This window comes from Xenopus tropicalis, chromosome 3 (assembly GCF_000004195.4).
Source record: "Xenopus tropicalis strain Nigerian chromosome 3, UCB_Xtro_10.0, whole genome shotgun sequence".
Lineage (NCBI taxonomy): Eukaryota > Metazoa > Chordata > Amphibia > Anura > Pipidae > Xenopus > Xenopus tropicalis.
In genome coordinates this window covers 112,250,969-112,268,351 of record NC_030679.2, presented here as the reverse complement: position 1 = coordinate 112,268,351, position 17,383 = coordinate 112,250,969, and the positions used below count along the sequence as shown (strand labels likewise).

Genomic DNA, 17,383 nt, shown 5'->3' with positions numbered 1-17,383 from the left:
GTAACCTTTTGCATATGTATAAAAAGACATCTGGAGTCCAGCGGCAGCTAATATATGCACCATAAAATCTCATTTAAAGTGCTGATTTTATATGTACTTCTCTGTCATTGTAGTAACAGTAATACAAATATTATAATTAATTAATTAAAATAATAACAAATCACAGGAAAATTTCTTTTTTTTTTTGTGACAAAAAACCTGTATTTGTATTTGTATGCAGTTAAAATGCCTTGGTTTACCCATAATCTCCAGCACATTTCCTGTCCAGGGGGGAGAAGATCCACCTCACCAGTCACAGTGTCAAAGCCCCCCAAATACTTGGCACTTACCCCCTTGCTGTCATGTTGCATAACTGCTTAATTGTTCTCACTGTAATATTTAGAAGTGCAAATAACAAACCAAGTTACCAATTGGTTATATTTCATGTGACACCAATGGTTTATGGTTTAAATTTGATCGGATACTAAAAATACGAAATCTTAAAAAGCTTCATGGCTTTGGCAAAATTCCAACTGAATATACATATGGGCAATTATATCGAGAATGCTCAGGACATAAGGGTTTTTCAGATAAGACATCTGTCTGTAAGCTAAAGCACCAAATCTTAAAAATACAAAAAAACCCATTTACACATTAATAAAATACTCAATAGAAAAGGGTCATTTATGACCGCAGTGCAGTGAGCAAAGTGACATTTTTGGCACAACTGCCATTTTTTCCCCAGAATGCAGAAGTGTTTTTCCCTAGAATTCTATTGTTCCTGTGCTTGCCAAGTTGATGTCATTTCTGGTGCTTGGTGTAAAGCTGGCCATACACACTAAGCTCCGCTTTCTTGGTGAGGTAGCCAAGCGAGTGGATCTTCTCCTGATATCCCCACCTACAGGTGGGCGATATCAGGCTAATTCGGTTGTTTGGCCCTGGGGCCAAACGATCAAATTAGAACGACGGGTATAGGCATCCGTCGGTTTGGGGGCCACATCAACAAGCGGATGTGGTCCCTGATTCCGATTTTTAAACCTGTCTGATTGAGATCTGCCCCATTTCAGGCCAGATGTTGGTCGGGCAGGCCCATTGTTAGTGCCCATACACGGCCGATAAGCTGCCTTAAGAATGACACGTGTGTCAGATTCTTTAGATACAAGCACTCTGCACCTATTGACACATGGCGCTGATTATGGCGCTATCATCTGGTCAGGAGGCGGTGGTAGCTCCAGGGTTCCCCTTCCTCAATTGGAGCAGCATGATACAGCATTAAAAATGAGCTAATTTGTCCCGTTTAACTTTGCCAAAATACCGTGCAACCCTTTTTGTTGTGCCCATCAAAGTGTATGGGTGTTTTTCTGGAGCGAAACCTGGTAAAAAAAATGATCTTATCCCTGTATAGCAATGCTCACTATTTTGTCCCTGATCCACAAGAAATGGTAGATTCACAGTATTTCTTTTTCTTGTCATAATAATTTTTTATGTGAGAAACAGTCTTTTTTCAGTTGGCATTCACATCTGCTCATTAGAATTTCCATAATGAGTAAGATCTTTGGGGCTTTCACTGGGTTTGAGCCTCAGACCAAAGATATTAATTACATACACAATGAGTAGTTACAGGCAGAAAACTTCCTACACCTGTGGAGTGAGTGGGATGCGGATGTGAGTGGGGTGCAAAATACTTTGAAATAAAACAAACATTGAGAGACTGAACATATAACAAACAACGAGGCCCTGAAAGTGGCACTGCATTGGTCTGCAAGTTAAAAAAAAGTAGAGTTGTTGTTGCAAAGAACTATATTCAGCCAGCATTTACCCTATGAAAAAGAAAAAAGACCATTACATTGACTAAAAAGAACAACGCAGGCATGGAAAAGTGTCTTATAAACTCAAGTGTGGCCTTGTGGCCTTAATAACAAAGATAGTCTGAAAGGGAGTGCATACCCAGTTGTTCAACATGAGCTCAATCAATAGGGTTTTTCAGGAATATACTGAATACTGCTCCTTTAAAGGGGTGGTTCACCTTTAAGTTCACTTTTAGTACGTTATAGAATGGCCAGTTGTGAACAGGTTTTTTTTGTCTTAATTCTTTATTGGTTGAAATATTGGCTTTTCTCTTCTGACTCTTTCCAGCTTTCGAAAAAGGGGTCATAACCCCAGCAGCCAAACAACTATTGCTTGTTGAAGCTACAATTTCATTGTTATTATTACTTTTTATTACTTTTCTTTCTATTCAAACCCACTTCTATTCATATTCCAGTTTCTCATTCAAAACACTGGCAGGTTGCAAGGGTAATTTGAACCCTAGCAACCATATAGCTTCTAAAATTCCAGACTGGAGAGCTGCTGAATATAAAGCTAAATAATTGAAAAACCACAAATAATGAAAAATAAAGACCAACTGCACATTTTTGTGAGAACAGCAATCTTTACAACAATTTAATTTAAAGGTGAACCCCTTGAAAGTATCCTTTGCTTTTAATGTTCTTTCCCCCAGGGTGTCCACTGGTGCTTTGGGGGGTATAGGGCAAATACCCTTTCTGACTTACTCTAAAACTGGTCTTGACAATGAATAGTTGAATAAGTTGAATAATCTCCACTATAAAGCAATAATACATTATATTTCAGTCGTACTATTAATTACCTGATTTTCAGTGCAAGTGTCTGGTTGTGTCTCCATATATATGGGACTGGTTTGGTTCTGTACTTAATGCTTTCATTACTTGAAGTGGACGAGTCATTAAGTGCCAGTTCCACTCTGAAAAAGGGAAAAGAAGAAAGACTCAGTTAGATTTTAAAATAAATGTACTGCACCTTTTTTATAAGAAGAAAAAGAAATCTACAGCCAACCAGCTGACCAACTTTAATGGACAAGGTGACCATGTTGTCAGCTTGGTACCCAGTCTCCAGTCCATTGTTTATGACAGTTACATAATGTCTAGCAAAAATGACCTTAAATACTAATTTATTATGAACCATCTACTGCAGTTGTTCCCAATATATTGAATTGTAAAATATGGCTTCAACACATTACTGTTTAACAGTGATGTCTCCATCCATGACTATAAAACAGTCAAATAGGAGATGTAATGGTGAGCTCATACCCTTATGCAATAATATCCACACAGAAGCCAATGATGTCAGCAGCTGTTGTTTTATATTAAACATTTTATCCATTCAAGCAAATAAAACTGCTTCTGGCTACATAAAAATAACTTTTTTTTTACAGTTTAAGTACTCTGCTCAATTACTGGCACCCTGATTATCAAAAGAGCATATGTAGGGAGACAGGAGGAGAAACACCTCTAAAAGTGTCTAGACAAATTTTCATGCATTGACAATTGTCCTCCATCACCAAGTATATTCCCAAACAATGGTATGCATTTTTCAATCACGAGTGAAAATTATGAGCGACATGACAGGAGCATCGTTGGATCTTGCCCTGCCCCTCGCCAACCTAACCCACCCCTCCTATATTTCCCATTCCCCAAAAACACACAGACACCAGTTTTGGGATGAAAAGGCTGCAGAACATTTATTATCAACTGAAGTTTTAATTTAAAACGTACCATAAAGAACAAATAGCATATCATAAACATCTTATAAACACAATCCAACGTAACATAAATGTTTGTATAACAAACAATAAACTCTTAAACAACCATGTACCGTAACAACCCAATAACTGCGCAACACAGCTGCCATTCTAGCCCGGAACCACCTACTCCCCAACAAAATTCACTTCCTGATACACTTCCTTCCCCCTGGGGTTCCAGGCGTGCCAGCCCCAATTAACCATGCAACTGCCTTCCTAACCTAACCATTGCTTCCCGGACTCAACCACCCCACCACCAACACTTAAGTACCAACACCTGTGTAGGAAGGGAGGGTGGGCGTTTTACTGTGCTGCTAAAATGGAGTGGGGAGCGGGAAAATTCTCTTTAACTATTTATACCCCTAATTATACTTTGTCCCTGTAACTTCCAAAGCCACCAATCCCAATCAACTGGGAGTGGCTTCACAAGCCCTAAAGCTCTCTCATGCTCTTGCTTTCCTGCACTTTGCTACTGGTCATCGGGTTACTAAGTGACTTGTTTATGGATAAAAAACACAATGGAGAAAGACAAGAGGGATGTTATTAATGTGTAATTAACAACAACAAATAATTTATTCTTTACCATGACGTCACTACTAGCAGACCCTGGAATTGCACCTGGACCCTCCCCCCCACCCCGGTATTGTCTAAGCAAGAATGCATTTGCTTCTAAAGGAGAATAGTGGTATTATGGTTGGAGCAAACTTTGTTTTAACATCACATGGATCACATAGCACATTGCAGCTCACCAAGGCACAAAATGTCACACTATTTTTTTCATTTAACAGAAATTATGAAGCATGACATGATCAGATAAGATGAACCACTGCCTAAAAATACATTGCTCTATGTGTACTTATTTGGAGCAAAGGAAAGTTGCCATCGTATCATCAAGAGTTACAAATCAAGAATGTGCATTGATCAACTCCCTCTCTTTTTTTTTTTTATTAAGATACTCTGGTTAAAATTTGACACATGAACTGAATCTAATTATTATGTATCAGTCTGTGCATTATATTAATAACACATCCGTCTATAAATGCGAATGAGGAATGTGAAGGGCAAGAGTATCTGAGATCATGTTGCTTATACAAATAGTTTAGGTGCCTGCGAGCATCTGGATAACAGCTGGAGACTGCATGCATCCACATTTAGAATCAGCTGTCTCCATCTGCAGGAAAGCAAAGCACACATACTTCTATTTCACTGGCATCCTGTCCATCCTGTATATATATATATCCCAGTATAGTAAGAATGTTTAATAGGTCACTTATTATGATCAACATTATTTGTTGGTTAAAGATTAATTGACCAACAAACAGTTTTCCTTTAAGTGTTGGTTGTTTCCCCAACACCCCAACATTTTTAACTCTTCTGCGGTACACTATAAGGGTGAAGACACACAGGACGAGTACTATTGCGTCGCTGCGACAAAACGCTTGTGCATTTTTGACGCATATATTAGTCAACGCGACTTTTTAAAAAGTTGTGGCGACTAATCGCCCCATGTGTCTTCGCCCTAAAGAACATGCTGGGTCCCCCATCAGAAAAAAAATCTTCAACGGGGCCCAGAGTGTTTACCTGGCCCTCCTTCCAAACACCCACCCGTGTCCCCCACTCCCTGGCCACCTGTGCTCAGTAGGTAAGAGGGCATCTGGGATGGGGTTACTTCTTAGATCCATGGAGGAAGCAGACCCTGTGACCACCGTGGGGACTGCTTCCTCTATAGTTATGGCACTACATACTCATGACTACCAGTGGAGCAGAGAGTGTGACTGCACAAAAAGGGTGTTGGACAGAGTCCTGCAGCTCTATGGGACTCTTGGTGACAAGCTGGTGGCATGGGGCCCTAGTGCAACTTTGGGGCCTAAAGGCCTTTAGTTAAGCCACTGACTTTTTTTTATTTTATTATCATCTAGAGTGAAAAGTAATTAGTTTAAAAGAGATCGAGAACTAGACCATTGTCACCCTAATGACATAGGGGTTGGAAGACTTCTCAGCAGAAATGAAGCTGTTAGTGGTGTGGCCACACTTTTATAAGCCACTGTTGTAGTGGAAATGTGCTCAGCCAGCTGCAGCAATCCCACATCTGATTAACTCAGCAGCGTAATCACGGCACAGTTCCGACTCCTGAGAGAAGCACACACAGCAGGCACAAAATTCACCTGCTCAAATGAGTCCTCAATCAGTTCTTTTCATAAGACTCTTTCCTCTTTCCCGACTTAGGTAATGAGCTTTGTGCTGCTCAGGAAATGCTTGCTCTTTTTCATCTGTTTGTGCCTCAGAAGAGTTAAACCCAGTCCACTTCCCCCTCAATCGCTGTATTTTGAAAAGGCAAATTCTTATTTTTTTCCTGCACATCACTTTGTCACAGCAGGGTACAATGGTCAGAGATGCCTGAAGAGAGATGTGCTGCTGCTACCCCTACTGAGAGACTGTATAGTGCTCAGAATGAGAAAGGAGAATATTCCCTTAGAAGATTTTTACTGACTTGTGTGGGAAATATATAACAGCACTCCCCATACAAACAACTCACCAGTCTTCTCTAACAGGGACACTGATTAGTTCATTGAAAATATAATTTTTTGAATCAAAAGGTTTATTTCACATTATTTAATGTACTTGTTTAGGTAATGAGTAGCCCTGCCAATCATTTGATTTGGTTAAGGTTGCCAAATGTGCAAATCTTTCCCCTGATATCAGGCTATTGCGATTGTTTGGCCCTAGGGCTTGTTGGAGGACCCCATAACACTAATAATTACCAAAGGATTCCAGGGCAGGGCCGAAACTACAGCTAGTCAGAAAAGGCACATACAGTACCTACCAAGAGTTCCAACCATTCTGCGGCTCCTCTCCTCCTTCAGACTGCCCCACTTACTGTGTAGCGCAGGTAGCAGGGCAGCAGGGGAAGATTATTGCTGAGGGGGGAGGAGTAGGAGTAAGGAGTGACATCTGACTTGGGCACAATCTGCTCATGGCCTGGCACTGTTCCAGGACTCATTTGCTTTGCAACCTCCCCTCCTCTTAGGGGAGAAAGACCTATGCCTCTTGAGTGAACAAAGTGCTGCCTGCATTGGGTAGGGATGTATTTACAAGGGGCAGTACATAGGCATCCCCTATCTACCCCCATGAGCCCACTACATTGTACATTAGTCAGATGCACAAATTAGGAGCCCTGGTAGGAGCAGGACACAGTGTGGCCTCTATTTACTATATTATAGCAGGCAAGTGACATAAAGTGCACACTGCAGTGGGTACGGATGTAAGGGAAAAGGTTCAGGGAATAAGGTTTAAATAAAAATAAAATAAAATTGCTGTAAAGTATGCCTAATGCTGTCTATATTTTAATTAATAATAACAACAACAATACATTATTTTATCCTTGAGCATTATAAATAGTAAGACCATGTAACTGTTTAGTTCCTTATTGTGGTATGATAAATATTATTAAGAGATTATAATTAATCAGTGCGAAAATGGAAAGAAATGTAATTGGTGCTCATTTGGCAAATCAACCATCTATCTAATACAGGTCTGTCCAACCAGCCCATAAAATACCCTGAAAGGTTTAAAAGAAACATTTAGAGTAAATTGTGGATGGACTCTAATTACTCGGAACCTAGAATTTAGTGACATGGAGCCTGCCACATATTTCTGCCAACACAGTTTCTACAGTCATTTTTCAAAGTCAGAAATAATAAAAGCTATAAAGGCTAAAAGGAAGAAACCAACAGATATATATTCTTAAATATAACTTTATATGTCAAATTTAAGTCTAATGACAGTACCAAAGCAATGAAAATTATATATGTGGTATGACGTGAGATTCTTTCAGTCTCTCGGATAAAGACTGAGATGAAACAGAGGTGAAAAAAGGGAGCTGCAGCAGGGCAATGTGGTCATATAGAAAAAAAACATTCATTTGGGAATGCAGTATAAAGTAAAAAGGGTTTCTGTGTGAAACAGAAGGGTAAGAGCAGCCAGAAATTACTGGGCCCCTTTACTAAGGACACAAGACATATTTCAGAAGTGTATATTAAATCTGCTCATCAAGCAGTGTCCCACTGCGCCCCTTATATCTACTGATTTGAGTTGAATTCTCTAATTATCCTTAGCATGAGTTAAGATCTGTATACAGTGAATCTTTGCCTAATTTGCCCATCTACACCCTGGGCCAAATCAGGCTCATCTGATCACTTGACCCCAGCCAATGATTAGATAAAATTGGCACCTATGCAGGCCAGCTAGCAAAGGACTGCATCTATCCACCAAATGGCATATTCAAACCTGTCCAATAAAATAGTTGGACAAGTTTTGGCCAGATATCTATTGAGGAAGCAATGGGGAAGGCCCATACATGGGAAAATAAGCTTGTGGCTCGTTCTGGAGGGGCCAGCTTCAGGATGCCTGGCTCAAGTCTGTGTAAAAGAAGCAGGATTTCAGTACTTGTAGCCAAATTTACACAGTCCCTTGCTAGCTCCAGTCTAGTAGGTGCTATATTAGATGAGAGAATTCGCTTGAGAGAGAAGAGAACATTGTTGTTACAATTTCTTTCCCTGTTAAAGGATTGGTATCTCTGTACCCAGCATGGGGCAGCTCTATAACAAGGAGCAAATCTTAAAAATGAACAATGGATTGCTACAATATGCTTTTTTTTGGTAGTAAATGTTTATATAATCTTGCTGCCTGTGTATATGTATTTGTACCAATAATATGTTATAGCAGATAGAACAAATTATGTCTCTGCCTTGGGTACTACTACAAAAGCTAGAAACTGTGGGTAGATGAAGGAATTGACAATATGTAGGTCTCATCACAAGAGAATTAAAATCTATGCTGGGGTGAAATGCTAATTTGTGTCTATAATTTAGCCCTCAAACCCTATAAAAGTGCCCTTTAGTACGCATCCAGAATTCTACATACCGTTGCAATGTGATATTTTTAAAAATACGTTTACTAGCCACTAATACAAAAAACAAGCAATTGTGCCCTTGTGTTCTGTATCATAGTACAACTGAACAAGTTGGTGTAACATCAATATATACATCCCAGACCATTGATTACATTAGAAAATTTCTTTTTCGCCTCTCTAATCTTGAAACTGTCGTTTGGATGCCAATGATTCTTGCAGATCAGCACTGTAAAGCAAATTCTGACACAGAAGATATAAAGCACCTCTTTACGGAGTACTTCACTGATAGGATAAATGAAAAGAAGGACATGGAGAGTGCTTACCATTATTACCAAGAAAAAGAATCTTAAAACGGGATGGAAGCAGATTAATAGCTGCCTTGCAGCCAAAACAAATGAACAAAAATCTAATTTACAAACCTATTAGATTTTCTATGTATGTTTCCCACAGCTGATCTGATTGTGCCGCTCCCTCCAGTGCTCCTGCAAGACAAAAGCAATACATTATTTATTAAGCTGTGTTACTGTCTACAAGCTTTGGTTTAACAATCAAGTGATCCCATAAAGAAAGCTTAGCAGTTACCACAATGCTCTTCCAAATCCTGGATATATTCTAATACTCAGGCAGACTACTACTTTATGTATGCTCAGACATAAATAGTAATCAGTGACTGTCACAGGTAATGTTCAGTACAGATATATAAAGTAAATGCATCATTAACCAGTGTATCAAACACAATGACTTAGAGATTTATTTCATGAAATACCCTAGCACAGGGCTGTCCAACTGGTGCTCTGCCTGCCTGCCCTATGCTGCCTGTGTGTGTCATACTCTGCCTGCCCTACCCTGCCTGTGTGTGCCATACTCTTCCTGCCCTATGCCCCCGGTGTGTGCCATACTCTGCCTGCCCTATTCTGCCTGTGTGTGCCATACTCTATCTGCCCTGCCCTCCCTCCTGTGTGTTCCATACTCTGCCTGCCCTGCACTTCCAGTGTGTGCCATACTATGCCTGCCCTATGCTGCCTGTGTGTGCCATACTCAGCCTGCCCTATTCTGCCTGTGTGTGCCATACTCTGCCTGCTCTATGCTGCTGCCTGTGCGTGCCATACTTTGCCTGCCCTATGCTGCCTGTGTGTGCCATACTCTGCCTGATCTATGCTGCCTGTGTGTGCCATACTCTGCCTGCTCTATGCTGCCTGTGTGTGACATACTCTGCCTGCCCTATGCTGCCTGTGTGTGCCATACTCTGCCTGCCCTATGCTGCCTGTGTGTGCCATATTCTGCCTATTCTATGCTGCCTGTGTATTTGGTCCCTAAGGTGTGTAATTATGTGCTGGGGGTTGCTGTGCATCTACAGGGGAGGCATATGCAGGTCAGAAAAATTCCGGCCCTCTGTGCTGCAGAAGTTGGACAGAACACTACAATTATTTGCACTGCTCTGGTGACTAAATGTCTTCACTAGCCCTTTTACTGCATTCAGGCACAGATCCCTTTGAAAGTATTTTTTAATAATTAATTTAAGATGGTAATGCTCAGGTATACCTTATACTATTATAATACACAAGAGACATACATATCCTGTAAATGATATCCTTATAAACCATGCTTAGTGATGTCCTTGACTGTCACATGACTCACTGTAACTTGTGCATTATAATAAATAATGAACCCCTTGATGTAAAATTTAGGGATATTAGAGCTCTCAACCCTCCCCCTGCTTTTGTAGGGAGTCCACCCCTCTCCCATCATAACGCCTAAGGGTGGCATTCGGAAGCTTCAAAAGTGCAGGTGCGCATGCGCAGTGATGTCACTTCCTGCTGTGCAAAAGTGTGGTGACATCACTTTCAGTGACGTCAATGATGTACATGCAAACATTTTGGCCCACATCCCCTGGCTAGCAACTGTGCTGTGTTGCCAACTCTGGGCCTTCGGTCTCGTTGTGGTACTCTTTGGTGATGTATAATATCCTCATATTTACAATAGGGGACGAGTTGTATTTCTAGCAAACCAACCTTAAATGTTCTGTTCCCTGCATTTCCCCCGCAATGAATCCTAATGTCTCCCAGCTGAGTTTCACCCCAAACATTATTTCCTGCTACACATAATTAGCTTGCTGCCCTAGCTTTGTGCCTATGGCAAACACACTCCTGACCACTTTTCTGAACATGTTATAGATTTGCTTATAACTTATAAGTAGGTGGGTGATCTACTTAAAAAGTCAGAGCCAACTTGTTTAGTATTACCTCTGTAAATCCACTGGTTCCAGAACCTGCTGCAAGTGAGATGCAACCAAAATGGATGAGAAATCGACTGAGTATTAGATTACCTAAAGACTAATTAATTTGTATTAAGTTCAAGTATCAAGTTGTAGTTATGGCTACACCCTGCACCTTGTGCTATATTAAAGGAAAACTATACCCCTGACAATGTAAGTCTCTATAAAAATGTATTGCATAAAACAGCCCATATGCAAAACACTACTTCTAAATAAATCTAAATCTAAATAAACCATTTTCAAAAAAATTTACTTTTCTAACAGTATGTGCAATTATCTTTTGTTTGCTGGGGGGGTATAAGTAACGTAAGTAAAAATACCTTCTCATATTCCTTCAACAATATTAAACATTGGATAAAGCCTCTAAAACGTAGGTATGTAAAATGGCATAACTACATAACACTTGTTTGAAAACACCATTGTACCATTTAAGAACTGAGCAAAAGACCAAACTACTGAAAATGACATAATTAATGGTTGGGCTCAGTGTTCTTGTATTTTAAGTACCAATTGTGATACCAATTGTGATTTCTGTCACAAAAGATCATTGCACTACCTCTGTGCAGTTTCAGTGATACAATCTATGGCCTGACCCTGGAAATACAAATACAATTGGCAACTATGTCATTGGCTACATGGCCAGAGAAAATAAACCATTACTGTCAGACACTAGACCTTGGAACCAAGTACTGGTTGTCAGTTTAAGCCCCCTTGAAGGTCTAACCTTTGTTAAGGGCCCTCTTGATCATTAACAAAGTTGTAAATATAGAAAAAGATAGTTGTTTCAGTCATTCAGCCCCATATCGTCATTGTTGTCATTCAACAATATCAAGGGCATTATATAATTCTTCAACAAAGCTTTCACTGTATTTGACCCTCAAGTTGGGCTTTTAGATCTATAAATGAAAGAAAAGAGGCATTCTCTGTTAACTGGCCTTTAGTCTGAACTCCAGCTGCCACGGCTCCATGCCTATCAGTTTAGGAACCACTGCACAAGAGAAATGCAGCCTTTAACATTTACTTTTAAATGTTAATATTCTGAGTAACAGGCAATAAATCAATATATACGGTTTTCTTCTTTATCTTTCCATTTGGGAAGTTAAACTGTTATCTGGTTGCTTAGTAATAAAAAACAATAATAACCATAGAAATGGAGCCTTGGAAAGAATCTGCTTTGTGCATGCCAGGTGTCATTAACTTCAGGTTAGAAAGTGGCAGAAATGAAAAAGAAGCAAAGACTAACATATTGTCACAGAAAATCCATGTATACATAATACTAAAAGTCTATTTTAAGCTAAACTTTCCATTTTACATGGCTGAAAAGAGGCACAACACCCAGCATGATTTATTTCTACCTAGATACCACCTTCATTATTCCATTATCAGTGGGGAAATTTGTGGCCTTTTTACATATAAACCTAGGAAAACACAATCATAGTGCGACTAACAGCATTCACTGGTAGATTCTTCTTGTACCTTGCAGACAGTCTATTATCAAGTGCATAATGTTTATTAATAATATCATAATGCCTTCTACTTTTTTTATCCTGTTCTGGGCTGATAATATACAACACCTTGCAGTCTATTAACTGATGATATTATACGAAGAAGTCCATATTGTCATGAGCAGGCTAGGGGCCATAAACATGTATTGTAGGCTTATACCTGTCCCTCAGGCCTTCAGGAAGACAGTCATGTTTAGACAAATGAATATGCTGTCACTTTTTGAAAGGCTTTTCAGGCCATATCATTCTTTGCCATCTCAGCATATCTCCTGATACATTTTTGCTCGAGGGCCTTCTTTTACTGATATGTTAAAAGATTGTACCCTTCAGCTCCCAAGATTAATATTTTATTCAAGCTTCGAATTGTAAGCTTAAACTTATGTTCTATTTTATTTGTGTTCTCGTTGCTTAACCTCATGGCAAGAGATGTTAAATACATAATTACAGCTCCATAAAAATGTTGCCATTAAATCGCACAATATTTGCATTGTGATAACATATGCAAGACCTTGAAAAGGATGTTATTTCATTAGATATGACTTTTGTAGTATGTGAGGAGGAAATTGTGAAGCCAAGTTCTTCCCACTTCTTTCCCTCCTGGCATGTTGATCCAGCACAAAGTAACAGTTGAAATCATTTGTTCTAATTTAATGGCTTTATTCAGGCTCATTGCCAAACTGTGGGGCACACATGGCAGAACAGGCCAATACTGCAACCATCTTCAGCTCGATTAGGCAACATTTTGCAGACAAGTGTCAAAATGGATTTCAGCCTGAACAAGATGGAGAGATGAGATTAGTAATTCATAAACCTGCTCTCTAATTATTAAAATACTGCTTAATGTCTGATTACTGTCTCACTGAGTAATGCAGGACATGGACAAGCAGCCACACATACAGACTGTGTGGATGGCTAAAAACCCCCACTAACACTGGAAACACTCTTTAGTGTAGGTATATAAATAGGATCTACAGGGTCTTTTTTGTTTTCTATATCTGTAATCAGCCTACATTAGGTTCCTGTCAATTCTTTATGCTTATGTGCTGCACACAGGCTATAATGGGATAATGACAAAACGTACATTCTTTTTAAGTATATAGAGCCAAGGTACTGGGATTTTTATATAGAACAGCAGTAAAAACATTATCCTTATGTGCACTCTACTGCAAAACTTGAAATACTGAAATACGATGATGGCTATAAATTGAAGTTAAAAGCAATTTCCCTGTTCAACTCACAAAGCAAAAAAAGAAACCCTGGTGGTAGAATAAAGTCTTCAAATCTAGATTAAAAGTATGTTGTTCTGCAACCAACTCAAACCTGCAACCAACACTGATGGGCAGAATTACTGACTTGTAATTTTTTTCAAGGGATAACCACATTGAACACTATAGAATACCAATACTGCTGTAACAATTAGTTACAGTGTTGAATTAAGTTGTTAAGCCTCCCATTGAATTGCATTGTGTTCTAGGAACTCAGTGCTCAATAATTTTGGGGATTAACTATCCAGAGGGTGTTAGAGCACTAAAGCTTAGGAGCTAATGTAATAAACAGTCTTCAGTTTGCGCTTTGTCTAGTAACTCATAAAAATCAAACAGCAGGTAGCATTTACTGGTCAGCTGTTTAAAAGCACACATCTCATTGGTTGTTATGGGTTTCTAGATATGGGCAAACTTCAGACTTTTCATAACATTATCCGTGATTTGATAAATGTGTCAATTCTCAGGAAAATGTTGTGACAGCAGGAAAGTGTTAATAACACAAGCTAATACAGTTAAAAGACAGCTAAAAGCTTTATTACCCTAAATCATACAATGCAACAATTATAACAGCAGTGCAAGGAAACCTAGGACATTCAGTAACAGACATTGTACATCAGATGTGTAACTTTGGGGGACCCTCCTATCAAAATCATGGGTCACCTGTGACTTAAAAACAAAATCATAGGTCACCAATATTGATGGGTGAAAAAATTCGCCAGGCATGGATTTTCCGCAAATGTCTGTGTTTCGCCATTGGCAGATTTTTTTCACGAAGCAGGCAACAAAATTCGCCACGTAAAAATTTGCTGCACGTCCAAAAATTTTGCCTGCATCAAAAGAATTGTTGTCCACGTCAAAAGAATTGTCGCCTGTGTCAAAAAGAATTGTCTTCCATCAAACGTATCGTCTCACTTGTCAAAAGAATTTTCTCACGTCAAAAAGAATTGTCTCTTTCTCATGTTGAAAGAATTGTTGCGCAACAATTTTTTTTACTCTATTACATTTTCACCATTTCGCGAATATTTTGAAAAATTCAAATTCTCAAGAAGAGAAACAGGATGGATTTACTCATCACTAGTCACCAAAGTAGGAAAAAAATGTGTTGGTGCGTTGAGGGTAACCCACAAGCCCACCTACAAAGGAAGCCAGTCAGGGCCCCCTGCAGCAGTGGAGTCTGTGGAGTCTGCTTCTCTGTACAATATAGACTAACATGCCATGCTATTAATGCAGTGCTATATCTGCTATGCCTGAGAAGCACACGAAGTACACATAGAGTAAACAAGTAAGTATATAAATGATTTATTCATTCCAATTCCCCCATTGAACAATCATACATTTATAATCATATCCTTGTAACACAAGGTTATCTAAGCTTTCAGTGCTGTTAATCTGATATGTTGCATTTAGTGTATAATAGTTATCTCTGGCTACAAAAATAGCCCTCAGATACTCAGTTGCAGCCAGAGGCATTTGAAATGAGAAGGGAAGTGAGAAATCTTGCCTGAGGCAGAACTCTTTTAGTAATGGCAATGAGGATCCAGCAGAAGACATCATAGGCACTCTCATGGAGGACATTTAAAGGAGAAGGAAAGTCATTTTGGAATTTTACTGCCAATAGATTTGCTAGATTTACCTAGAACGCTATATTTATTATCCAGAAAGCTTTACTATACTTGAGTAAAGAGCCCTAGAAACTCCCTCCATTTTTTTAAGATAGCAGCTGCCATTTCAGCTTGGTCTCCTGTAGCTTCCTGCTGCAGCTCTAGAGACTGGTAGCATAGATCACACAATCTGATGGGAAGGAGAGTGATTTCTTCTGTTCGTTTATAAAAAAGAACAACAAATCCAGTTTCTTTTGATAGAAGACTTTATGCAGCGTTTCTGTGAGTGCTTATGGCTGTATTTACATAGACCTTTCTGATAAAGCTTACTTAGTTTTTACCTTTCCTTCTCCTTATAAAAAAATGAAAAGATTATTATGTACCAGCTCAGTTTTTCTTGTAGAATGTAGAATGGAGCGCTTCCACCACTATAAAATACATGTTAGGTTCAGGAGCCTCCAGGTGTTGGGGCCTAAACTGCCAGGGGCCAAAAATCTATAGCTTGCAGAACAAACCACCAATGGCACGTCTGATGCTATGAAACGTGATTTATTAGCTCAATTTATCAGTTACCACTTGTTTCACAGCATCAAAAGTGCCATCTGTGTTTTCTTTCTTGGGAAGGAGAGAAGCAAAATTCCAGTACAAGAGTAAAGCATAAAATCCTCATAGCTACAGAGCTACCATTGGGACAGGAAGGCAGGGAACAGGCACCTTATAATCAAACTGGGTAGTAGGCACATCAAACAAAGTAGATTCCAATAATAAGGCAGGTACAACAGAAACATCTAGCCTATAGAACAATACAGCAAGAATAATGCACTCAGTATCAGAATTCAACAACTATGGGCACAGGCAGCAAAACCCAGAAATTACTAGTATAAAACCAAATTCTTTTTGCCATCTCTCACACTATACTGAAACTGTCCACCACAGGGGCAGTGGATCTGATGCCACTATAGCTATACTCCAGGTTAGTGAAAATAGATATCTAGTATAGCACACATATAGAAATACACACAGAAGCTGCTATATATCAGATTGTACTCTAACTGTAACTACATTGCCACTTCCAGTATTACATGCAACCAGCCCCAGGTGCTCATGTACTTGAACTCAAGCTAGGCACTGCAAAAACACCAGGGTATTACTGGTTATAATTATTATTATCACATATTTATAAAGTGCCAGCATGTTCCATAGCAATAAAATGCAATAAATGGATGTATACATTGAACATACAGATTTACATACAGAGCAACCAATAAACAATATAATATGTAAAGACGGCCCTGCCCAAAAGAGTTTACCACCCTAAACCCAAACCTGAGCATAATACTGGTGTAACTAATCTATACATACTGGATTAAGAGCTGTGATTATCAGTATCCTCATGCCAGCTTTCAATTTTTGCACAGCCATCTAACCATTTTTATAAAGCTGTATTGTATATCTATTATTTGTTGCATGGATCATTTCCAGTATTGTCATAAAGCAGGTTGAAATAATAGCCTAACTTATTATTTGTGAATTGGAAGATAAGTGAATCCAGCAGTCATTTGGCATTGATGTCCACCTTCAGGCAACAAAAAATATGTTTTTCTAAATAATGTTGTCAGCTTTGTGCTTCTTCAATTTACAGTTTTCTGTATATGGAGTGAAGGTTACAGACATGGATTGAATATCAGTTTATTTAAATAGCTGTCATTTTATAGCCATACACAAAATTGTGCTTGGGGGATTTCAATCACAATCAGATATTTGGAAACAGAACATCACAGGGCTTCTGCATCAATAACAGTAGGTGACGTTAACAGATTTATTGTCTGGCTGGTCATCAGATTAGTAGACATCACATTTAAGTGGGCCAAATAGTGCTGGCAGAAGGTATGGGGCCCCATGCACAGCAAGAGGTATAGTAAAATATTAGGTATAGCACAGGTCTCAATGGTCTTGACAGTACTGGCTGGACAGTAGTGAATCACGGCCCACAAAATAAGCTGGGCTTAATAAAATGTTGGAATGTATAGGCCCAGGGCCACTCTAAAGTACCAGTGGGCACGGACAAAGATCTCATTGGTGGGCTCCCAAAGCTACCCCAATACTTTTTTAAGAGAAGGAGAACTTGAGAACTTGAATCTATTAAAAAAAGCCTTTCGTTAGTGAAGTAGATGTGAGATATAGGCGTGCTGCCCTGGAATAACAGTGATGCAAGCAGATAAGCACAAATATCAGCATTGTATTTTTT

General features: G+C 39.2%; 1 protein-coding gene across 1 annotated transcript in view; it reads right to left on the bottom strand.

Moving 5' to 3' along the window:
* The window catches only part of st8sia2 (ST8 alpha-N-acetyl-neuraminide alpha-2,8-sialyltransferase 2), an 80,590-nt gene that overhangs the window by 29,712 nt on the left and 33,495 nt on the right, over positions 1-17,383 (bottom strand). Inside the window, 2 exon segments of the mRNA NM_001078870.1 lie at positions 2,627-2,740; positions 8,909-8,971. Of these exon segments, the coding sequence (NP_001072338.1) occupies positions 2,627-2,740; positions 8,909-8,971 (177 nt within the window).